Source organism: Silene latifolia, chromosome 7 (genome assembly GCF_048544455.1).
Source record: "Silene latifolia isolate original U9 population chromosome 7, ASM4854445v1, whole genome shotgun sequence".
Lineage (NCBI taxonomy): Eukaryota > Viridiplantae > Streptophyta > Magnoliopsida > Caryophyllales > Caryophyllaceae > Silene > Silene latifolia.
Genome location: NC_133532.1, coordinates 111,945,715 through 111,970,855, shown reverse-complemented (window position 1 = coordinate 111,970,855; position 25,141 = coordinate 111,945,715). Strand labels below are relative to the sequence as shown.

Here is a 25,141-nt window from a genome sequence, read left to right as displayed (position 1 = left end):
TTTTGGGTGTCTCAGTCAATTATTGTCCCTTTTATTTTAAGAATAAACTTGATAAGGAATTTGATCATTCACACTCAATTTATTACACTCGTCATTTAGTAATTGGTTCACTTCTTTTTCCATGATTTTTGTGCCAAAACTAAAAAATAACCATTGACGGGAGGGAGAGAGTATGTTTATATAACATAATTACAACTTGACCTTAATGAAGACAAATTGAACACAAAATAATGTAAATAAATTGGACCACCAACATTTGGCAATTTACATGGTCTAACCCTCATATTGTTTCATGTTTCTTGCCATTTCTTAGTTTTTGTTCTATAAAAGTCTCTTTGCATTAAAAAAATGATTGCAGTAAATAACAAAGTTTAGAGAAAACGTACAATTTGCCAGAGTTAGATACGTCGGAAGCTAAGGAGAGGTGATGACGACAATAGCGGTGGCCGTGAACGTCGGTGGGGACGGGCGAGGTAGTGGAAGCAAAAGGGCATTGAGCTGGGCAGTTGATAATCTGTTGCCACAAGCAAGTCGTTTTGTGTTGGTTCATGTTATGCCTACCATTACTCATATTCCTACACCATGTAAGTTTTTAATCTTTATTGTTGTTTATTTATTAATCTTAATTATATGGAAATGGGATTATTTACTTTACATTTTATAACTTTCTTAGAGATGTAATGGTGGGAAGTAATAATGGAATTCAATTTTCTACACCATGTTCGTATTTCTTAGGCTAAAATTCCGTATATTTGTATGAAATAATTATGTCATACAAATATACATTACCTTTCTTTTATTTATTTATTTTCAAACAAAATTCCTTTTTTACATTTGAAGTATTATATGTTTATAGCGAGATAAAAGTTTATATAATTTTTTTTTATCCACATCCATAACAATGAAAGACAAGTGGCGTTGTGGTTTCAAATGGAGGAGCAAGGACGGTACAATATAGGGGGAGGGGGATTCAAATTCATAGGCCATAACATATCTCAGTCTAAATCATTAGGTTAAAACTCTTTGATACTGAAAGTCAAATGATAAAAGACGGGAATAACTTTTTTTCCTTTCGTCTTAAAAAGTTAAAATAAAAGAGATTGCTCTACCTCAATAGTTCTCAAATCCTTGATTGGTAAAGATAAGTATAAATAATAATTCCAACTCGCAAAGAGTCAAATTCTTGACAAACTTGTTTAAAATAAATATCAACAATTTTATCTAAATTTATTGTAAAATAGGTTATTCTATTAACTAGTGTAGATCTCGTATTATAGTACGATATTTTTTAGATTTTCTATTTATATAGAGACGTTGGTAGAAAAAAGAAAGATTACTACAATAATAAGACATTTTAAGTTGAGTTATTTTTATCTTAACCTATTACTATTATTAAAAATAATGTTATATCATTACATCCAACTAATTGTACTTTTTCAGATAGGCATTTTACTTTTTCACATACGTCTTTTACAATTAATATAGAGGTAACTTCATGGGAGAGATTTTTAATGATATATTTCTCCTTATTTTTATAATTGTATCATATCGACTATATATAAAATTTAAGAAGAAAAAAATATCATAAAAAATAGTGATTTTTTTAATTATTTATTTATGTTACTCCCTCTGTCTCGATCAATAGTTATCTTATTACTTTTGACACAAAGATTAAGGAAATATATGAGAATGTTTTTGGACTATACAAATTATCTATCTCTCACTTGCACCTGCAGAGACGCACAAAAATATGCTAAAAGTGAAAATAGATAACTATCGACTGATACACCAACAAAAAAATAGATAACTATTGACCGGAACTGAGGGAGTAGTTCTGAAGAGAACTACGTAAAAGAAATGTTTGATAGCAGATTAATGAAAACTAGTATAGACCCATTGCAATGTATGCGCGGTATTTATAGCGTTTTACTTTTCAGTTATTATTTGTGAAATTTAAATTGACAATTTATCATTTTTTCATGTTTCTCATCATTGTATTTTGATTTGTGAATTAAAAAATGAAATAGTAAGAAGTCATGAATTGAGTGTTTTTTTTGAATTTTTTTTACCGAGAAATCAATGACGTTACTTTACAAATATATACTAATAACAAATTTTTTTAAGCGGCAACGTTTTATCATAAATAATCAATGAATTTTTATCCTAAAGTTCTTAAGAAAAAATAAATAATTTCTTTGTCATAGAAAGATCGGAGATAAATTTATGCAGAATGTGAAATATTGAATGTTATAAATATTCAACTCTAAAAGATTATACTCATTTATAACCTGTCATGTAAATACCAATAGTATATGCTAAAAATACAAATCTATATTCTAGGAAACATGTTTTAGGCGGAAAAATTTGGAGTTTCGCCTATTCATTTAGTAAATAGGGGATTGGGTATTAAATTGCACCTAATGACACTTTAGGCAATTACAATTCTATATAAAAATTACAATTGTATTAAACAAATAAGTGTTTTCAACCAATCAAGGGATTACTTAATCCCTTATATCCGTTAATATAATTATGTTTAAATCCGTTTTACATTATTGTCGTTTAATATGCCTTATACCTTGAGAAAATGCTATGTTTAAATCCGTTTTACACTATTGTCGTATAAAATGTCTTATACCTTGAGGAAATGTTATACTTAAATTGACAGCCGGAGATCGTGTGGCAATTAAAGACATAGACGCACACGGGGCGACAAACTACGTCAAGGACGTACGAGAAAGGGCTCAACAAATATTCCTTCATTATACCACCCTTCATAAACTACCCGGGGTATTTATTTAATTTACACATTTATTTATATTTTCTCGTAACATAATTTTGTTATTTACTTTAATTTATTGTTATAGTGTTATTAACAACATTATTGTTTGTTGCATTATGCAGTTGGAGTTTGAGACGATGCTTGTTGAAAACGACGACGTTTCAGCCGCACTTGTAGAATATATTAGTCAGTCTGGTGTTAAAAGTTTAGTCATTGGTTCTTCATCGTCACTACCCTTCTGGAGGTATTTACTTAATCTTGTCAAGTCTAGTTATACTTAGCTTACATGTCAAATTTCGTTTCATATAAGATTTATTGTCCTTTAATGTCAGGAAAACAAAAACGAAACGAGTAGCAGAAACGGTGTTGAAGAGTGCAGGCAGTACTAGTGATGTATACGTTGTACACAAACGAAAAGTGAAGAAAAGACTGGCTAGTTCAATGCCCTCAAACGGTCTGTTTTTATTTCCATACATATCATTTCCATGCGTTCTATGATTAAGTGAGTAACCGTGTTACCTAAATGTGAAACCTGCAGATGTGTTAACTGATAAACACACAATACTAAGTGAAACTTACAGTTCAGCATCGAGTTTGAGCCAAACGCCTTTGTACTCTTCCTTCTCAACTGATCACACTAGCGCTAGTCAGACACCCGTGTACTCTTCCTTCTCAACTGATAACACAAGTGCTATCACCCCTGTCTCTTCCTGGTCGGAATTGACACGATCAATCTCTTTGTCCGATACCCATCACAATGCTTGTGTTGAAGACGATTTGGATACTGAAAAGCATACTTCAGACAAGAAGATTCCATTAACAACCAAGGATCAAACGGTTGTTAAACCGGTGAGTTTAATTTAAATCTATGTTATTTCGACAGTACTTTTACTTTGACTGCATGTTGCAGACTGACAAAAAAACTCGACATTTTTTTTTACTTTAGGCCGAAAGCATGATTATTTTAGAAGACAAAACCGTTTGTCTTCTAATGTTTTGGAATTGTTTGTATGTTGGCAGTTTTTGTTGGACAATGAAGTACATCAACTGCGGGTTGAGTTAGATACGACCAAGGCTATGTATAGTTTGGCTCGGGACAATCTTCTTCATGCGCAGGAGGAGGTAAATGCCTAAATAATTGTGTAATTGGCTCGGGACAATCTTAAAGCGAAAGAATTGTAACTGTACTGGAAATGGAATGATTGATTAAAAACTCGACATTTCAGGTAAACATACTTTCCTCAGAATGTGTGGAAGAAGTTGAGAAAGTAAATGCAGCAACAGAACGAGAAGAAACAATGAGGAAAATTGCAAACCAGGAGAAAAGGAGGCATTTAAAAGCAGTAAGAGAAGTTAAGAAAGCGCAACATTTGCTCGCGAAAGAGTCTAATGAAAGGCAAAAGGCAGAGCTAATCGCCCTGAAAGAGTCAGAAGGGAGACAAAGAGTTGTTGAGGAACTCATTTCAAAAGATAAACGTACTCGACAGTACACCCTGGATGAGATTAAGGAAGCCACAGATTGTTTTTCAGAGAGTAAGGTTATTGGTGAAGGGAGCTACGGAAAAGTTTATAAAGGGTTTCTTGATCATACACCGGTCGCTATTAAGGTTCTTCAGAGTGATGCTATCGACAAAAAGGAGGAGTTTCTGAAAGAGGTATGTCCTTGGTCATCATCGTTTCATTCCAAGGCCGAAACTTTTGGGTCCAGACCAGTTAGACCGAAACATATGTTTGTCCAATGATTAAACCGACTGGTTTTTTCCATTTTGAACCTACCAACGCGTTCTACTAGTCTGGTTCAATTTGGTCCGATCTTGGACAGATGCTCAAACCCAGTGGCGGAGCCAGAATTTTAAGTCAGCAGGGGCGAAAGGGTAATATTATAAGGAGACCTCGAGAAAAATCGAAAATTTTAACTAAAAATTTTGAAATTTTCAAACGCCAGCTAGCCCCCCTCGCTCCACCACTGATCAAACCGTAGTTTCAAGTACTTTTCATTGGAAATAGACTAATGCTTACTTTTCTTGTTTTGCTATGTATTTGAATCAGGTGAAAATCTTAAGCCAGTTGCACCATCCAAACATAGTGCTACTCCTAGGCGTATGCGCTGAAATCGGGTGCCTAGTATATGAGTACATGGAAAATGGGAGCCTAGAACAACACATTTTCCGTCACAACGGAAGAGAACCCCTCCCTTGGTTTGCACGTTTTCGAATAGCTTTCGAAATAGCTTGTGGCCTAGCATTCTTACACAGCAACAAACCAACCCCAATTGTTCACAGGGATCTAAACCCGGGAAACATCTTACTAGGAAAACACTATGTAGGCAAAATCAGTGATGTCGGGTTAGCTGCACTATTACCAGAAACCGCACCTGACTCAGTTACAATGTTCGGGACATCATTGCTTGCTGGGACTTTGTACTATATGGACCCAGAGTATCAGAGAACCGGTACTATCCGGCCTAAATCAGATTTATATTCATTTGGGATTATACTTCTCCAGCTGCTAACCGGCCGACACCCAAATGGGCTTCTGCTAGTCATGGAGAATGGCATTGCTAACAAGTCTTTGGGGAAAATGCTGGATAGCTCTATCAAAGATTGGCCATTAGAAGAGTCGGAAGAATTGATCAATATCGCGATGGAATGCTGTAAGTTAAGATGTCGGGATAGACCGGATCTTGAGAAAGTCGTTTTGCCTTCACTTAAGAGACTTGCAGACATTGCTGATGCTAATATGAAGATTGAAAAACACAGCAAGTTTGCTCCCAGCTACTACTTCTGTCCCATTCTTTATGTGAGTTTCTTTGTTTTTCCGACTCTTATTAATGTAGTAACATAGCATTCAACTTTATGCAAAACCAGCCAAGTCGAGATTTCCAACCAAGTCCGAGTAACATAGCATTCAACTTTATGCACACATTTTAACTTGTGCATTTGAATGTAGGAAATTATGGAAGATCCACACATAGCAGCAGACGGATTCACGTATGAACGTAAAGCGATAGAAGCATGGCTAGAAAAAAGCGACGAATCACCGGTTACTAAGTACAAATTGGAGCATCTTGATCTTACACCAAACATGACATTGCTAGCTGGTATAAAAGAATGGAAATCTCATCAGTCCTCTAAAGATGACTTGAACCATAAACAAAAACTCAAGAAACGTATAGTTTAGGGTTTGACATATCATTTAGTTTGTCGATCATAACTCATAAGTGTGAATACTTTGTACATTTGGGGGTCGCAAATTGACCCATTTTGCTTAAAATCATTCATCAGCTAATATTAATAAGTTCCTGTTTAGAACAATCAAATTACAGTAGTACCGAGTAATTTAGATTGAATCGGATTTCGGGTACCATTCAGGTTACTCATATCACGTGTTCGTGTTCGATCTGTTCTCAATTCAGATATTTTCGATTGGTTTTCCGGGTCTGGGTTATTTTGTCAGGTCTAGACCTAATAATGAAATAACTAAACGGTTAAACTAAATCATTCATATAATAATAAATAAAAAAAAGGGATATTCTACATGGTACCCCTCAATTTTTCGACTTTCTACATGGTACCCTACACTTTTTAAAACATACATGCTACTTTTAATTGTTGTCATTATCACTAAATATACCCCTACACTTTATTTTCCGTCAATTAAACTTAGTTTTAGGCGTTAAATGATTACTTGGACGCGTAACCAAGCTTGTCTTTTATCATCCCACTAGTTTTATACCCGTGCAAATTGCACGGGTTTGTTACTTAGGTTGTTGTAACAAAATGTGTTAATAGTGGTTGCTCTTTAACTGAAATATCTGTCGAGATTATCTAAAATATAGCAATAATAAAGTTGTATATATCGAGAGTATTTAAAATATGGCAATAATAATAAAAATACAACAATAACTCCTCAAAAATTTCAAAGCATAACAAAAGCTGACAAATTTGAAAAAATAGTTTTATACCCGTGCAAATTGCACGGGTTTGTTACTTAGGTTGTTGTAACAAAATGTGTTAATAGTGGTTGCTCTTTAACTGAAATATCTGTCGAGATTATCTAAAATATAGCAATAATAAAGTTGTATATATCGAGAGTATTTAAAATATGGCAATAATAATAAAAATACAACAATAACTCCTCAAAAATTTCAAAGCATAACAAAAGCTGACAAATTTGAAAAAAAAAAAAAACAATAAGCTTTTACGATGTACAATCATAAGCTCTTACGGTGTACAATTATAAGTAAGTGTTGTAAATAGTCATTTAAGATTTTGTTATAATTAAGTAATATTACTACGTAACATTTAAGATGATTTTTATATTAATTAGTTATTTTTGTTTAAAGCTAATTATCTTTAGGAATAGAGTTTTAACATAAAGTAATAAACTTTCTCTAATTTTTGTTGAATTAATTTTTTTACTATATTTGAGTTTTTAGATGTCATTATAAATTTCATTTACAATTAGCGTTAATAATGCATTACGTCAATTGCGCGAGTAGTTGTTGTCGGGCGGCATATCTACTTGCTAGCTAAATTTGAATTTCTACTCGCCTTTTTACTTGAGTGACTTCATACAAATCCACTTGACATGTGAAGCAAAATTATTAGGATGAGAAGTAAAACAAAGTTATTAAAATTGCACGGGGTCTGAATTATAAATGAAATATATAAGATAATTATCTTAGTTGTTTGCACGGGTGTGTTAATGATTATATATATGAAATTATCTTAGTAAATTATAATCATTCATACTAACCTTATATAAACAAACAACTAAGATAATTTACAAATTGCTATATGAAATCCAAAATTTTATAAAAGAATAGCCCGTTAAAAATAATATGCAATTATTGGTAAAATAGGTCAAAATTTCTTTGAGCAACGACTTTCAACGAACGTCATAAACAGTTGGCCATAAACTCAGAAATTATAGAATAATAAGAGGGTCTTGCACGGTAAGATGACTTTTTTTGGGGGGGGGGGGCACTAAAAATCTATATGACTAATAAATATGTTGTTTTTCTACCCAATGATATCGTCTCACAATGCAAACAGTATCATATTTAATGTTACATTAGTTATATTGACATAATTGTGAAAATAAAGTTTTTTTATTAATTATTGTATTATTAAATGTTATAAATAGTTATATAAATTGTTTTTTTTAATTATGTGTAATTTTAAGTTAAAAATAATAAAAAAAATTATTATTGCTTTAAATATAACATATAAATATTAATATTTTAATAAAAATTTGAACCCTTCTACCTAACGGGTCGACCCATTGGGGTTGGGTCTTGACCCTAAAATAATGGGTCATTTCGGATTCGGGTCGAACGGGTCAACGGGTCAAAATTTTCGAGTCTTAATTCTAGAAAAAACGAGTCCGAGTTTTAGGTCGGGTCATAATTTAACAGGTCTATTTCCTTGTAATAAAACATGTCAAATAACACGCACCTGCATAGATGTGACAAATTTTTTGCTAATCTCAATGCATTTCTTTTTTAATTTATGTAAAATACATGACCTTTTTTAAATTTAAGACGGATAGATGAAAATTTGGATTAATATTGATGTTATAGAGTGTATTATACAAAGTCTAAAAATCCAATACACATTACAAAGTCAATCCGAATTCCGAGCTAGCCCAAAATGAGTCCAACCCATTTGCATTCTTCAAGTTTTTGTCATTAACTTTGTTCACAACTGATTTACCCTAATCAAACATTTATATAGCTTTTGATTTATTTCCTCCGCCACCAGATTACCTCCTTTCATGCAAATCCAAATTCTAATACTCCAATCTTGCTCCGTTCACCCCCCATCTCCCTCAGTCGGCCATATATTTCCTCCGTTACTCCTCCAACCACCTTCTCCCACTTCACATAATTTATTTTGAGCCATCTCACTCTATTAAATTGGCCTATAATACATTACGATTTTGAAACTCATTTATTTCTGCTGTTTTGGCTTCAAGTATGTAGATCTACTAACTACATGTACTTTTAGTTTCTTTTTTTAAAAAAAAAAGTTTCAAAACTAAATAAATTAATTTTTAATTGTCGATTTTTTAATTTGAAATAACCAATTTTATGTCAGATTTTAGCTTCAAGTTAGTAGATTAATTGTATTGAGTTTATATGTTTTGTTTGCTAAAGTAATGTTCAATGTTCATTAATCATTAATCATTTTATACAACAATTGTACTCCACGGCTGTTCTTTTAAGATTCTATGAATTTTGCCTTATTTTTTTCAAAATAATTTTATTTATTTTTCCGTATTTAGGTAGATCTTCAACTTTTTTATTAAATACTCTTAATTGTGTCTACTTTTGATTTGAACCCCATTACAATTTTAGTCATAGAAAATTTCTAGTATTTTTTTCGTTTTTCAATTTTAGTGCCTATTTGTAGTAATTGTTTTCCAAATTTTATTATATACTTGTAAGTCATACAATATGGAATTGAATAATTGTACATTGAAGAATGAAAAAAATAAGAGAAAGCAACTATTGCTGTGTAATTAATCTGCATATAGAACGTGGGACGTAAAATGTGGAAGAAAAAAGTTGGCTTTTGACTTGTTGACTTTCAACCACAGAGCGCCACATAGGCTCTGTGGTTGTTCTTTTAATAAATAGGACTAATTTGCATACTTCGGTTTGAATCTAATTTTTTGTATGACGATATTGGGCCATAAACTTTTACTTGTATTAGTAGAGAATACCGGGTAGCCTGTCATTGCTACAATTCTAAAGCGGGTTGTTGTTTGATAGCCGTTGCCATATTTTTTGCTCCAAGTATTACCCGATGATGATTGGCTCTCTATCCAGATCTGAGGGGACATTTATTGTATTATTATATTATTATTATAATATTATGTAATATTATATTATTATTATATATTTCGTATTGAGTTTATCGGAATTTCATGTAGTATTATTCCGACTTAAATTATATTGCATACTAAAATTTAAGGCCTAGTATCTATTACTTTATAATTTTTTAAATTTATATTATGGTATTTACATTAATTGTTTTCAAATTTATAATTATGGATTCTTGCTGATATTGGAATTCGAAATTATGTATTTAGTGTGAATGGTTATGAATTTGTAATTTGTAATAATATTTAATCATGCAGTTGTAATTTGTATTATTTGAATTAAAAAATTTACCTTGCTATGTAAATACAGTAATTGTATAGATAGATTCATCTCTTTACAATTTGTATTGTAGACTTGGTATTTGTATTTTAAGTTAATCGACTATTGTACATTGCATGAAGTAAATGTATTTCCGTAATTAATTCAGGGGGAGTTAGTGGGTCCTTAAAATGGGGAAGATAATTTTTCTTTGAAAAGTCAACAGAACAACCACGTGCTGACAACTCAGTAGTGTGGTTGTTCTTTTAATAAATAGGATGACATAAGGACTCTATTAAGCTCAATATCCATCTCTGAACGTAATAATTTGGCAAGGAATCAATAAATTTTCCGTCAAAATTTTTGTACCCCATATATCAATAAATATTAGGATCGAGATGGATATTGAGCCTAATAGAGTCCTTATGTCATGGAATAATAAATGACAAGTTTGGTTACGTGTCCAAGTCATTACCTAGTGCCTAAAACCGAGTTTAATTGATGAAAAATAAAGCTTAGGGGTACACCTAGTGATAATGACAACAATTAGGGGTACCATGTATGTTTTAAAAAGTGCAGGGGCACCATGTAGAAAGTCGAAAAATTAAGGGGTACCATGTAGAATATCCCTAAAAAAATGAGTAATGCGGTACCAAGACCTGATCCCAAACCCGACCTGACATGATTCAAGAATTGACCCGACAGACCCGAATTGAAATCCACCCAACCCAATCCGAAAAGATATACTGACCCAATATAACCCAAACCCGATATAACTAGACATGGCAAAATCAATCCGACCAGATTGACCTGATCCAAGATCCGAAATTAACCCGAACTACGACACTCGAACGGCGAACGTGACCTGAACCCCGGGTTGACCCGACCCGACTCGAAATGACCCGATCCGAAAGCAACCAACTCCGAAAATGACCCGACAAAACATAACTTTAATTGACCAAAAAGATTTGAAATGATTTTTTCTATCTTAATCATTGACCCAAAAATAACCCTAGTCGGGTGACCCGAAAAATATACCGAAACAGACGTAAAACCCGAAATGACCTGACCCAACCCAAAATGACCTGACCCAACCCAAATTAACTCGGAAAAAATGAGAAACCCAAACTAACTCGACTCAACGAACTCGTTTACCATGTCTAGATATCCCACAAGTCCACAAGTCCACAACACATTACACAATTGGGCAAATGGCCCTCTTGGTATCCAAAAAGAAACAGTATTACCGACCAAGTAACCAACCAACCATCAATCATTCCTTTTTTTTTTTTTTGAAGGATCCATCAATCATTCCTGGGTATTGTTTTGTTTTGGCATTTTTAACAACAAATCAATCACTATTTTTGGAGTAGATTTTATTGTTGAACTACTTCAACTGACCCCTTTAACTACAACATTTTTTGTTTGCTTTAATTTCTGTTGTTTCCTCAACTTTTAAACAAACCCAACATCACCAACAACAAACAACAACCATTTTCTGCAAACTTTTTAGAGACAAAGGAATCAAGTCACTGAAGCAAACAAACATTTCCTCAGATCTGGGTACCAATCTCTTTATTTTCTTCAATTTTGTATTTTACTTTTTTCACTCAAGTGGAAATTCCTGTGATTTCTTTTTTGATAGTGTAAAGGGCGATTTTGATGCTGACGGGATTGAACCCAGGTCATAGGCGCTAGATGTGTAGAATCTTGTGATTTCTAAAATCCCCTTTTTGTGTTATTCATCAGTTCCCTTTTCATGACCCTTTGTACTGCTTTTTTTTTGTTTAGAATTACTTCTTTTCTGCTTTTAATTTGTTTTAGTTTTCTGGGTTCTTGTGAAAATTATGTTTTGAATCACAAGTTGGTGAATTTTGATATTGCAAGATTAAGGTTTTCACTGGTTGCTCATGTTATTCTGGAAAAAAAGATTGTTTCTTTGGGGTGATTAATCCACTGTATACATTTTGTTTTATACTGTGTAGTTTTCGCAACCCGATAAACAGAAGTGAGGAGTGTAATGATACACTGTCACCGGAGAATTAATTACTTTCTGTTCAATCAACCAATGTTGTGTTCAGTGTAAGCCAGATTGTGGGTTTGGTCAACTGGTGTTGTTTACGGTGATTGGCAATCAGTTCTGGGTTTTGGAAACTAGTCGTTGAGGAAATTATTGACGCCGGAGAATTAGTTACTTTCTGTTCATCGGAAAGAGAGAGAGAGTGTGTATCTGTGTATTGGGGCCTTGTGGGCAAGTGGATGGTTGATTAATCATTATGGGGAAAAGGGGTTCAGTTGACGTAGCAGCACAGACTCTGAGTCTCCGGTTATTTGTAATGGACACTCTACTAATTGGTGAAATGTCGATAGTCATAGCTTTTCGCAGATCACTGGGATAGAAGCAGACTTTTGGTTTCAGGTTATTGACTAGTTTAATCGTCATGAAGACTGAGGATTCTTCTATGATCGAAGGAGAAGATTGCTCATTTTGTGAAAGTCCATTGGAGAAACTGGTATTTGTGAAAGATCCCTTGCCTGTGAAAGAGGATGATGTAGAACATATTTTTGTAAGAGGGTTAACTGAAATTGATACTTGTATTTCTAGCGATAATGTCGATCTAGGAAGTGGAGAAGAGGGTTTCTTATCGAGCTCCTATTCTTTGGAAAGTGAGATAAGTAGCATCAATGGCGAGGAAATTCAGGCAATTGAGGCTAGTTATGTTCCCCATTCACCTGCGTCTGTTGACATGGAAATGAGTGTTCAACAATCAGAGATCTTGGTTGAATCTGGCAAATTGGAATTAAATCCTGGATTGGATCTTATTGGGAATATGCTGGTAATGACAGATGATCTTGATCTGGTGGAGGGTGATGGAATCCGTGATCCGACAGTGATAGCCAAGGAGGAAGCAAATCGTGAAAAAATAGTTCGGACAATGAGCAGCCCGTGTGCTTTTGACGTGGATTCTCTTGCCCTTTGGGGGTTTACATCAATCTGTGGCCGAAGGCCTGAGATGGAAGATGCTGTTGCTGCTGTGCCAAGCTTTCAGAGAATTCCTGCTAAACTGTTGGTGGGTGATAATGTTTTGAATGGAGCAAGTGATATTTTGAGTCAGATAATGCACTTCTACGGTGTATATGATGGACACGGGGGTTGCCAGGTATAAGCTGCTTCTTTTTTGTTTTTCCTTTTATTGTGTAAAACTGTAAATCAATATCACCTTGGACTTTTGGAGTAATATGGATTATGGAATAACTAATGTGTAGAACTTGCCTTTTGCTTTCTTGTTGAAAGGTAGAAATAGCTTGCCTTAGGTTGCGAATTGCGATGGACCCACGATGTTTTTCTATAGGATTCCGTGGAAAATTGCTAATCTTAAACCTGGGCTCAAAGGCGAGATTTTTATCGTCACCTTGTCCATAGGTGCCTTGTGGCATATAAAACTGTAGATTGTAAGTTAAGTTCTACGAATGCACGGTGTGTTAGCCTTGGGACTGCATGTTGTTATACATAAATCCTCCCTAGCCACTTGGAATCCTGAATTCAGGATATTGTTGATTGCTTATCCAGTATGCTACTTGATATTTAGGTTGCCGACTATTGCCGGGAGCGATTGCATCTGGCACTAGCAGAGGAAATTGAAGTGGTGAAAGAAGCCTTCCTTACTCCAAGCTCCGAGGAAAATATGCATCAGCAATGGGAAAGAGTTTTTTCTCGTTGTTTTCTAAAAGTGGACGCTGAGGTTGGGGGAGTCGGGCAAGGGGATTCTGCAGGAAGCAGCAGTGTCTCTGAGGCTAGTACAGAACCTATTGCGCCTGAAACTGTTGGGTCAACCGCTGTTGTTGCTATTGTTTGTCCAACCCATATCATCGTTGGTAATTGTGGTGATTCTAGGGCTGTCCTTTGTCGTGCAAAAGCACCCATGGCACTGTCTGTAGATCATAAAGTAGGTCACAAGTCTCTGCTTCATATCTTTATCTTTCGAAAGGTGGTCATAGCTACCGAGGCTGAAATTCTCGAGCCTAATATCTGTATTGTTTTCTGTTTCCCCTAGCCCGATCGGAAGGATGAATGGGATAGAATAGAAGCTGCAGATGGCAAGGTTATCCAGTGGAACGGTTACCGTGTTTTTGGTGTTCTTGCAATGTCGAGATCAATCGGTAAGCTTTTAATTGATGAACTTCAGTCGCCTTATATATATGGAGCAGTTCTTGCGTGACACAGTCTCGTGACGAAACCATACGAGGTTGTAAGATATAGGGTGGATGTTTCAAAGAAAATTCACACTACAATCCTTAAATATTCCATAATATTAATAAAGAAAATATGACTATGGTATTAAATCTCAGTATCAATCATTGCGGCCTAAAATCTTGGAACGGTGCGGCCTAAAATCTTGGAACGGTGCTTAACACAAGGTGAAGTTGCATACTTATGACCCCTCCACCCCGGCACTCCGTAATATCTGAGGGCCTCTAACGCGCTAGAGTTCTTCTTGTTGTCACTTGTAGCTGCATTGAACTATTTTGACGTATTTAGGGTTGGTAATAGTCCCAGTCCCACAGCCTTCGTTTCTCTGCACTGAGCATGTCTTAATGTTTCTGATACTATTTCTGAAAGCATATGGCTTATTTCAATGACTAAGCCAAGTAATAGCATTCAATTTTCATCAAATTGTTGGCAGAATGACCAAGAACAAACCATATTTTTGTCATATGCTTGTCTTTTGACTGTTTTATTGGCTATATCAGCAAGATATTCCTGATTTTTGCCAAAAATATTAGAAAAATACAAACATCTCATGAATTGCATAGAGTATAAACAATGCACTAGATTGTGGTCAGTAGTTAATCAGAGATCATGTATTGACAATTCACATAGGTGTAACCATTAGATGGATATGCAACAGCCTTTCCTAGAAGAAGCCTCACCTCATCTTTAAGTAGCACCTAGCCCACTTTGCATAGATACCCTTAGGAGCGAGGAGATGGTTGGACATGGTTCTTTAGGCATGTGGTTAAAAATTGCTCGATGCCCCAACATTTCTCTCTTTCTCATAGTAATCCAGAATTTTATTTCCCCTCCTAATCTGTTGGGATTTGCAGTAGCATTTAGTTATTTACCACCCTGCTTCAGAGTATGGTTTACAATTATGGTTTTGTTTTGGACAAGCTATCTTGGTGGTTTTTCCTTGAGTCAATTTTTCCAGTATTTCGCCCCTTTCTTTCCCTTATATATTGATATACTCCAATAATAGAATCCTACATCCTCAAAACATGTATGATTTTCGCTCTTGGACTGTGTCTGAGGAATGAGCAGAAGTTAGTAATGCAAAGTCTACAAATATTACTGGACATTGACCAACAACAACAACAACATCATTACCCCAGTGTCTCAATGGCTCCCGCAAATTGCGGGGTAAGGGGGGGTCGGATGTACGCAGCCTTACCCTTGTGTTAGCAACACAAAGAGGTTGTTTCCGAATGACCCAAGATGAAAATTGCGTCGAGAACTGCATTGAAGGACCGCTACTTCACAAAAGAAAGAAACGCAACCACTTTAGTGAGCCATTTTGATTTATTCCATTATAATCCATAACCAAAGAGTAATGAGTCTTTGGCTCCATTGGAAATATGGAATTATTACTGGACATTGACCAGGATTTATTTTTCTATACTGAGGCTTGAATTTGTTTCCATAGAAATAAAGTAAAATGATTTGCTAATTTTCATTATAAGTCATTACTCAGTAGCTAGGAACCGCCTATTCGTGTTGTTAACGCGTTAAAGGCTGCGTACACTTAAATATTTATTCCCCTTGTTAGGCCTTACCCTGTCATTTCCGGGGGCCCTTGAGACGCTGCTGCACTGGGGTGATGTTTACTGTTTCAACCAGTATTTTGAAATCTTCTTAAACCAAGATTCTTTCCTATAATAGTTGCAAATCGTAGAGATGCTCTAACGAGAGATAAGTGCGTCAGTACGGATTTTGATGGCCAACTAAATTGTCTGGGTTTCTTATTTTGCAACTTTGCAAGAAGCCAATCAGTCATTGAGTCAAATCCAAGTCTCTGGAAAACAGCCTCTGGACGTTGAATCAACACAAGGGCTATGCATGGTATTAGATATTAATCACATATGACCCCAAGTTATGAAGGGGTTTGAAGGTTACCACGACAGATTTTGATGTGGTATCGGCACTATTTATTGCACTGCGAATGAGATCTAGCCTTAATTAACCGATTCTGAGATCACAATCGCTGACCCTCAAGTCTTACCTCACTCAGCTTAAGCGGTGTTTCTGAGACACTTGGGTAAAGCTGTTTCTGCGCGTATAAAAGCATTTCATTTGTAACCTTCTTTGCTCATACTCTCTAATTTTGCCCTCAGGTGACAGATATCTAAAGCCATGGATAATACCAGACCCAGAAGTGATGATTGTTAAGCGGACAAAAGAAGACGACTGCCTAATTCTTGCAAGTGACGGTTTATGGGATGTCATGACAAATGAAGAAGCCTGTGATTTAGCGCGAAGAAGTATTCTTTCTTGGCACAAAAAAAACGGCACAAACACAATTTTAAACAGAGGGAAAGGTGTCGATTTAGCAGCACAAGCGGCTGCAGATTACCTATGCAAGCGAGCTCTCCTGAAGGGAAGCAAAGACAACATTAGTGTCGTTGTGGTCGATTTGAAAGCAAATAGAAAGTTTAGAACCAAAACCTGAAAGGTAATAACGTTCACTTGATTTTCGCGCATATGTTAATTCTTTCCTTGTTACATGATAACAGATTGTAACATAGTATTCTCATTTCTCAAGCCCATATATTTTTTGAAGTGGGTTGATTGTAGGCTCAAGAACATGTATAGTAAGTCTCATATATTTCCAATTTAAAAAAATTGGATTTTTTGGGAATAATGTCTTCAGAAGACTTGTGAACAGACTGTTTTTCGTTATTTTTATTTTTTTTTTTTTTAGTAGCTCTGGAGGTCTCTTATGTAATGAACTTGATATAAAAAGGAAAGTGAAATTCTTTCAATGGACTTATATCCTCTCTTCTGTCAACATTGTTTCAGTTTTGCTATAGCATTTCCCCTTCTTTTTTGATCTCATTTCTATTGTTGTTATAGATTGCCTACTTGCCTTAAATTATGTTAATGTGTGACGGTCTCTCGAGAGATTTAGACTTACTCTTGGTGTAAAGAGAACCACAAGTGGGTATGAATCTAGGCCTATTTGTATGAGCTAAAGCGGCGAGCGGGTTACGGGTTCGTTTATTTTGGGTTGAGACTATTTCGGGTTGTAAAATACGGGATTGTACTAGTCGGGTTTATACGGGTTTTGGATTGGGATAGGGTTAGAAGCGGGTTAAATTAACGACTTTTTACAGAAGTTTATTTTCTTTGATTTTACTACCCTGGGCACTCTCCTACAAGATTGTGTTGTGTAATAGAGCTATGAAGCTTATTGGAAAAAAGATGGAGAGTAATTTTTGCATTGAAAATATGAAATTAAACCTATGGTTTATGTGGAACTTTGCACAAATTTGATCACTGCACGATCTTTATTTTTAATTTTTCGTTATGTTTCGTAATTCTATTGATCTGATAAATCTTCCTTTTACAAGCTAATGGATCTCAAGTTGTCTTTTCAAACCTCAAAATAGACTTGTCAAATTCAACTGTAGTCCTAAATTATCAATTCATGATTCCAACCCTTGCCACGAGGACTTATATTTTAGACTGACGGGTTTTAAAAGCAAGTCATAAATATTTATCTTCACTATTTGTATTAGTCATTGGCAACCGGTGCAAAAGAGAATAGGAAACTTCTCAAAAGTGGGCCGGTCTTTGGTACAAATTGAACCTTGTCCTTGCTACATCAAAATTCACCCGGCCTTAGGTAAAAATTTAACATGGCAACACATACAATACAAGAAAAAATGAGAATAAAGTACAGATACTTGTATTACAGAAAGTAAAAGCTTTCGTGGTAGACAAACAACAATTCTTCAACTCCTAATTGCACTAGCGCCCTCTGCAATCAATCGATCAACACTTCGAGTTGGAGTTCCATATCTAGTTCCTTTCATACGAGCACAATATTGTTGTCCCATGAGCCATACATATTTCCACGGTTTTCACCTAGAGTCCAAAAATCACATATCACAAATCTAGCATAAGAGAATGGAAGTAATTCGGTGCATAAAGGGAACACCATACAGAGTTGGGATCAGGTTGGTTTAGATAAATGATAGGATGATACTTTTGTGTTAGCCATGGTGATAAACATGGGCCGTGCTTATTGAATGTTACTGTGACAGCATTTTGAGGCAAGATCAATCACATTTTTGCCATAACGGGTAAGAGAATGTAAGTAATTATATCTAGGTATAAACATGGGCAGTGACATAGCATCACTTATTGTATGGTATGGTACTGCAACATCTTTTTGAGGCGAGATCAACAACATTTATGCCATAACAACCAAGATCAGGCCACATCAACCAGATAATTAGTTTCATGTTTTCACTTGTTATACCCAAGTATATTACTAGTTTCCCTTAAGCAATATCCAAATTGAAATATACCTCAATGATTCTACAAGGTTGTTAGCGGGGATCCGGCATTGGTGAAGTATGATGCAAGATCGATGGCCAAGTCATCATACATACTCAGGAAAGGATGTTCCTGCGAACACAGAATAATAATTCAGGGTGCCTTCTAAGTAAAATGGAAGACTGAGAATAATATACAAGTTGCCATGGAACAAAGACAGAAACCAAAGATGCATACCAGTAGTTGTTGAGCCGAGAGTCTAGCCTTTGGGTCTTTCTGCAAGCTGAGTGAATTAACAGATATTTTTAGTACAACCATAGAAAAATTGAGATGGAAAAAAAAAGTAGTAGACAAATTAGCTAGCTGAAAATCTAATGTAATTTTTGGTATGATATTACACTATGGATCTGCAGACAAAAGTGAAATTTGATGTAAAGGGAGTAGGGGCAATTAATTGAGGTCAACTTTGACTATTAATTTCTCCAAATTCGTATAGTTACAATGTAATATTTGCCCGCAGTAAATTAATCAACATATATAGAATATTATTATTTTTAACAAATTGCCATTATTGTATAATGTGAGAAAATGGCGGTGGCAGTTGACTTTGTTTGACCTCCATAGTCAAATGGGGACAATATAATGGTGGGAGAATTAAAATGAGACTTGCACTGTTATAGTTCGAAACTTTGGCAGAAAGTATGAAACAGGTCTAGCCTCTCTGGCAAAGAAAGCCTACGATATAACCCAACAAGTCTTCTCCAGACAGAAAACATTTTTGCCATAACCAACAGTTCAGCTATAAAACATGGAACTGCCATAAATTCATACTTAACATAGAACTCATATATCGGAAAAGAGCATTTAAATGAAAGGCTACTTTGAAAACTATTAGGATGCCGTAGAACCAACTAAGTGAACTAACACAATGAATGTTGTACTCCCTCAATCATAAGAAATAGGTTGCAGTTGCTTACAGAACTGAGTTTTAGGAAAGCATAAAAAGGTGGTGTGGACTATTGCGAGTCGAATTTCCCACTATTGCCCCCACAATCATTCTAGCAGACATCACACCTTCCTCTACCTTCCCAGCCAACCGCGAATCAATCCCTACGTATTTTATTAGGTTGTAAAAATGTGTATCGTGTATGCGTATTTCATATTCGTATCGGAGCGCACAACAAATTTGGCAACAATGCCTCAAACACACACTCTCTCCTCCCCTACACCACCAAACACCACTCTTCCTCTTCCACTTCACCTACACCGCTCTGATAGTCAATCTCCTTTCCCACTCACATACATTGCAAGCAATAAATAGAGAGAATATGATGCATTGGAAATGTTTTTTTTTTATGCAAAGATTGTAGCTCATCTTTTACTGTAGCCATAAATGTTGAGACGAAACAAGTCTAGTAACCAAAAAGACGGGGTTTTGGCAAAATGCGCCTTCGCGGATCAAAACGCGCTCACAAGGCGCACAATAAGAATAAGACCAATATAAGAATAAGACCAATAGAGACTTCAAACCTTGGTGGAGGGAAGAGAAAGTGGATTTGGGTGTTCGGATAGGGTGGAACGGCGGTGGGTGTTCTATGGTTGAAGTGGCTGTCAATAGTGGGTAGAGTGGTAGACGCACAGAGGTGTCAATAGTGGGTAGAGTGGTAGACGCACAGAGGTGGCTGGAAAGTGGAGTGAGGTGATTAGATCTAGGATTACAATGTGGAACAGTGGTGGCTGGGGTGTGGTGGAGGATTCAACAGGTGAAGTAGGTGTCAAAGGTAAGGTTGTTGTAGTTGGTTGACGGCAGAAATAGTGGTACAAAGGCAGCAGTTGCAGTGATTGGTGCAGGGATGAGGTGGATAGGGGTGGGGAGAGATGAGTAAGAGGAAAGGGGTAAATTCTTAAGGGGTACAATTGTTTCAGCTATACTGCTTATAATTTTACTTACGACACCATATTATGTTAATTTATTAGACCTTGACAGTTCCATTAGCTTGGCTTAAGTAAAAGTGCTCCGAACTTGTAAAATAAGAAATATAAACAGCTAATTGAAACGCCCCATAGAAGAAAATGCAAACAACCAGCTGAAGTTTTGAGCATTATCTATTGGTGCTCTGAAAGTAATGTGGTCTATGAATGAAGAGTATTTGTATTCAATATTTAATGGCTGACATTCTCTCAGATGGGTAGTATGTTAATTGACACCAAGCCCGATCAACAGAGAAAGCAAGTTACCATGATGAAATAAATGAGCAGAACTCTGGAGAAAACTCATCAGGAGAAGCACAAGGTGGAGGCTGTTCAATAATAGTTTGCATGATTGAAAAATAGTTCACCCAATCGTCCTCTCCTGGTATTGCATAAGGAAATTTTCCAGTTGCACACTCAAGCATGACCAAGCCTAAACTCCAAATATCGCTTTTAGCACCATAAGTCTCTTCACTGAATCTCTCGGGCTGCAAATTGTAATGACCACAAAAGTTAAGGTAACAATCAGAAACAGTAGTCGGCACCTCAAATAAACAAAATGAATTAGCATTGTAAATCACTATCCACAGAATAAAAAAAAATCACATGTTCCTAAAAAAACATGAAGAAACTTACGGCCATATAATAGTAAGTCCCAATTTTAGTATTAGCTTGGGCAGAGGTGCTAGCGACAATTGCACTAACACCAAAATCAGTAATCTTCACTTCTCCTAAATGATTTATCAGCAAATTTGAAGGCTTTAAATCTCTGTGAATGATATGCTTCTGGTGATGAAGATAATGCAAACCTTTTACAACCTATTACACATGTAAAACATTTACAAACAATAGACTTATCAGCACATATCAAATTAAAAGGACTTGACGATCTAAAAAATAGTAAAAAAATTCGGACTTTGAAATTCATCACCTAACCTGCTTACAAATTGCAGCAAGATGATCTTCTGGGATTGTGTGAACTTTCCTCAAGAAATCTAAAAGAGACCCACCATCCATGTACTCCAATATTATTGAAAAGGCATCATTTTGGAAGAAACACTGGTAGCAGGCAACAGCATAGGGGCATTCCAGTGATTGGTTAATTTTCAGTTCTTTTGCAGTTTGCTTACGAGCGGACTCCTCAATGCTCATCTGAATAACCTGATGCCAACACCACGCATAAAAACAAGCTGCAACTCTATAAACATAAATATTTAAACGTATCAAAATTCTAAAATATAAATTGAGCAAACTAAACAGGTGTGAGACTTTTTGTTGTATGTATGTTATAAAATTATATTAGTGGCATGATATCATCGTAAAAGCTCCGCTTGGTTTTCATGCCAAGCTAAATTACACTTGACCAGAAATAACTGGATCTCCTGCTAAATAATCGCGACTTGACCAGAACTAGAAACTCGTGACTCTGCACTTGGGTAATTCGGACACTCCAGCCATATATAATAAGCTAGTATGAAATAGTAAAAAGTTCATACAATAATCGACTATGTTTTTTAAACACATGGACTAAACAGAGAAGTAGAAGACTCCGAAAGTCAATTCGGTTAGAAACTGTTATATTACTGTTTCCTAATTTAACAGCCTCAAGGCCCTCGGGAATTATAATCTCTCCATGAGTCCATCCTTATTTATCGTCCTTGTTGACTTTGGTGATCAAACTGTGTCCACGATACTTTCTCACACTATATAACAGTTACAAATTTGTAATAACACTATGAAAATAGTTATGATACATTGATACAACAAGAGTACAAGACAAATTTTACATGGTATTTCTGAATATAATTGGATATTTAATATGGTCAGAGTCGATATCAATTGACCATCGAAGCCATATGCAGACGATGAATTTGGGATGGAGAGAGTAATGTTTTTAAGAGGCACTCCTGCCATTTTAAATAAAAGCATACCTTCAAAGCAAAGAACTGGTTAGTCCATTTATGTTGCACAAGTTGCACGATTCCACCACTTCCTTTACCAATGACCTTGATTATGTCCACATCAGCTAAGCTTATCTGGTCGTCCAATGGCTTGATGGGAGGTGGAGGCTATGAAGAAAATACGAACAGAAAAGAGTAAGCCACAAAACTAATCCCCTAAAATGGATCACTTGATTACACAAGTTCATCATGAAAGAAAAGAGACACATGCCAAATTGCCTGGAATTCTTTATCAGCAACTTTCCAAATCATATATACATTTGGCATTAATGTCCTAAACTTAACTCCTGCATATGAAAGACATACTTCCTCCGACCCAATGTTGGAGCTGAAGGCAACAACAAATATTTTGAGAATTTTTGTTAAAATCGAAATTTTTTCTAATCTACCTTATTTCCTAAGTAATTCTCTATCGCCATACTTCTAAGTCATATATACATTCGGCATTAATGTCCTAAACTTAACTCATGCGAATGAAAGACATACTCTCCTCGATCCAATGGTAGTTAGAGGGGACAATGAAATTTTGAGAATTTTAGTTAAATTTTTCAAACTTTTTGCTAGTTTACCTTATTCCCTTAGTAATTCGCCCCTTAACAACAAATCCTGGCTCCATCTTGCCTCGACCATTGCTATATCTACTTCTCAATCACACAAAGCACTACAAAATCATACTAGCTCGTTCCAAATTCACTTTACTCCCATACACACTTGCTCGTTCCAAATTCATTTTACTCCATGTCTCCATCCAAATCACACTAAATTTTTAGTAATCCCGCACATTTACACAATGAACATAGTTTCTCAATGTAAATCAAATAATTACGACATGACAATAAAAAAGACATTTTATATAGCTAATACTAATATCAGCACGTCTTGCTTCAGACGGCTGTTTTCCGTCTGAAATAAGACAGGCAATATGTTATCATTTTACAATAAAATGTTGTTACTTTCTGATAACATGTTACCATTATTTTTCACATCATTTTCAGGGTAAAAAATGACACCTCTGGTGATAACATTTTGTGAATTAAATGGTTACATTTTCTTAAAAAATGACAACATTTTGTCGGTGTTATTTCAGTCGGGAAAACAGCCCGTCTGAAATAATACACTTTAGCAAAAGCAATAAAGCATAGGCACTCAATCAAATGAAGCCGAAAACCGAAGCTCAAGCAAGATCAATATTCAGGAACAAGGCACAATAACTCGCAAATTGAATTACAACATATACAAATCAATAACCGCGAATTGGAAAAAAAGTATTAAAGGATTGAAACTAACAGCATCAACATCAGAATTAGCTAAAATTCGAACTCCAACGCTGTTCACCAAGAGATCGCCGTCTCGAAACGTACCGCTTTGCGTTCTGCATCCAATTAAAAAAAACCGCAACATTAATCAATCTAATAATCAACATCTAAATCAAATTATGCGTATAAATTGTGAAAATACATTGAAAAATGAAAAGGAGAGAGAGGAGAATACAGGAATTTGGCAAGAGAATCTTGTTCAGGAGGAACATCGAGTTTGAGATTGAAGCGACCTCGGTTCGCCATTGTTGAGCTTAGATTATTCAGGAAATTAAGGTTTGCGATTTAAAAAATTGGTTAATTTTTGAGAGAGGGGACAGAGGAGTCGTTGCAAAGTCGTCCAAGCATTATTTAATTTTCAATGTCGACGAAAGAGGGAGTGGGTTACCGGGTTAGTGCGTCTAGCGGTGTCGGAGTCAGAACGCTCTTTCGGACAGAAATTGATTGTATCGAATTTTATTAAACTAAATCAAATTAAATTAATTTGGAAGAAAAGTTTAACTGAATAATAAAAATGGAAATGAGAAACAAATTGATTAAATTGGATTTAAGTTAGAAAAAAAAAAGTATAGTGAACAACATTTTGTTAGGCATGTACTAAGTAAATGTGGGTAATGTTTCTTTAGATATCTCTATCTTTAGAATGTTTGATGCTAGTGTTATGGAATATAGGAGTTTTGTCAATTATGTTTGTTTTATACGGAGTAAAATATACGAGTTTTGTCAATAATATTTGCTTTATTTTTATTTTTTTTGCTTTATGCGGAATAAAAGATATCACTTTTTCATTAAGCGGTCAAATTATGGATATAAGGAGCAAAAAAGGGGATAATGGTACATCATTTTTTTTTTGTTGTTGTTGTAAAGGGCGATTTGATGCTGACGGATTTAAACCCAAATCATGAGTACTTCCTTTCATAACTTTACCAACTAAGCCACAGTTGACATCTGATACATCATTTGTGTTGTAGTAGAGGGTTTTTCGTTGGAATAACATAGTTAGTAGAAGGAGCTGAAGAGAAAAAATACCGAGAAAGATATCATATTAATGTGGTAGTCTACATGTTCGTAAATTGTTAGCTACGAACATTTAGTAAATGGTCATTTTTTTCTTTTTTTTGTCGAACCATATGACAGTTTCATAGTATAATATGTGCAATAAACAATAGAACAAGATATGAACTGCAGAAATTTTAGGGAACAATATATTTGGAACAAGCCTCACTTGGAAGGCTGGAGACCTGAAATCTTGTACTAAACTCGGCATCAAGTACTCTGTACTACATTGACGAGAGTAGGATGACACAGAGACATACTGGTCAAGCAGAGCTGAAATGTTAGTATGAATTGTATCCTCATCCCATATAATACCGCCAGCAGAAAACGCCTACTATTCGGGTAGATTAT

The 25,141-nt window shown here is 35.3% G+C and overlaps 3 protein-coding genes across 3 annotated transcripts; 2 read left to right on the top strand and 1 right to left on the bottom strand.

Annotated features, from left to right (window-relative positions):
- The first annotated feature begins 329 nt into the window (after positions 1–329).
- LOC141590531 (U-box domain-containing protein 34-like) lies at positions 330–6,061 on the top strand. The gene is made up of 9 exons (XM_074411117.1): positions 330–584; positions 2,669–2,790; positions 2,905–3,026; positions 3,115–3,236; positions 3,321–3,631; positions 3,803–3,904; positions 4,009–4,437; positions 4,832–5,581; positions 5,732–6,061. The coding sequence occupies exons 1-9, from the start codon at positions 428–430 to the stop codon at positions 5,960–5,962; spliced, it is 2,346 nt and encodes a 781-aa protein (XP_074267218.1). The 5' UTR covers positions 330–427; the 3' UTR covers positions 5,963–6,061.
- Positions 6,062–11,252: 5,191 nt separating this feature from the next.
- LOC141592553 (protein phosphatase 2C 50-like) lies at positions 11,253–16,975 on the top strand. Its single transcript, XM_074413287.1, has 5 exons — positions 11,253–11,492; positions 11,915–13,090; positions 13,520–13,876; positions 13,985–14,090; positions 16,320–16,975. The coding sequence occupies exons 2-5, from the start codon at positions 12,371–12,373 to the stop codon at positions 16,652–16,654; spliced, it is 1,518 nt and encodes a 505-aa protein (XP_074269388.1). The 5' UTR covers positions 11,253–11,492; positions 11,915–12,370; the 3' UTR covers positions 16,655–16,975.
- A 785-nt stretch (positions 16,976–17,760) lies between these two features.
- LOC141592552 (mitogen-activated protein kinase kinase SIPKK-like) lies at positions 17,761–24,311 on the bottom strand. Its single transcript, XM_074413286.1, has 9 exons — positions 23,910–24,311; positions 23,706–23,790; positions 22,389–22,526; positions 21,394–21,618; positions 21,094–21,276; positions 20,725–20,945; positions 18,724–18,769; positions 18,519–18,618; positions 17,761–18,072 (listed from the first exon to the last, which is right to left on the bottom strand). The coding sequence occupies exons 1-8, from the start codon at positions 23,978–23,980 to the stop codon at positions 18,529–18,531; spliced, it is 1,059 nt and encodes a 352-aa protein (XP_074269387.1). The 5' UTR covers positions 23,981–24,311; the 3' UTR covers positions 17,761–18,072; positions 18,519–18,528.
- Between the last annotated feature and the right edge of the window lie 830 nt (positions 24,312–25,141).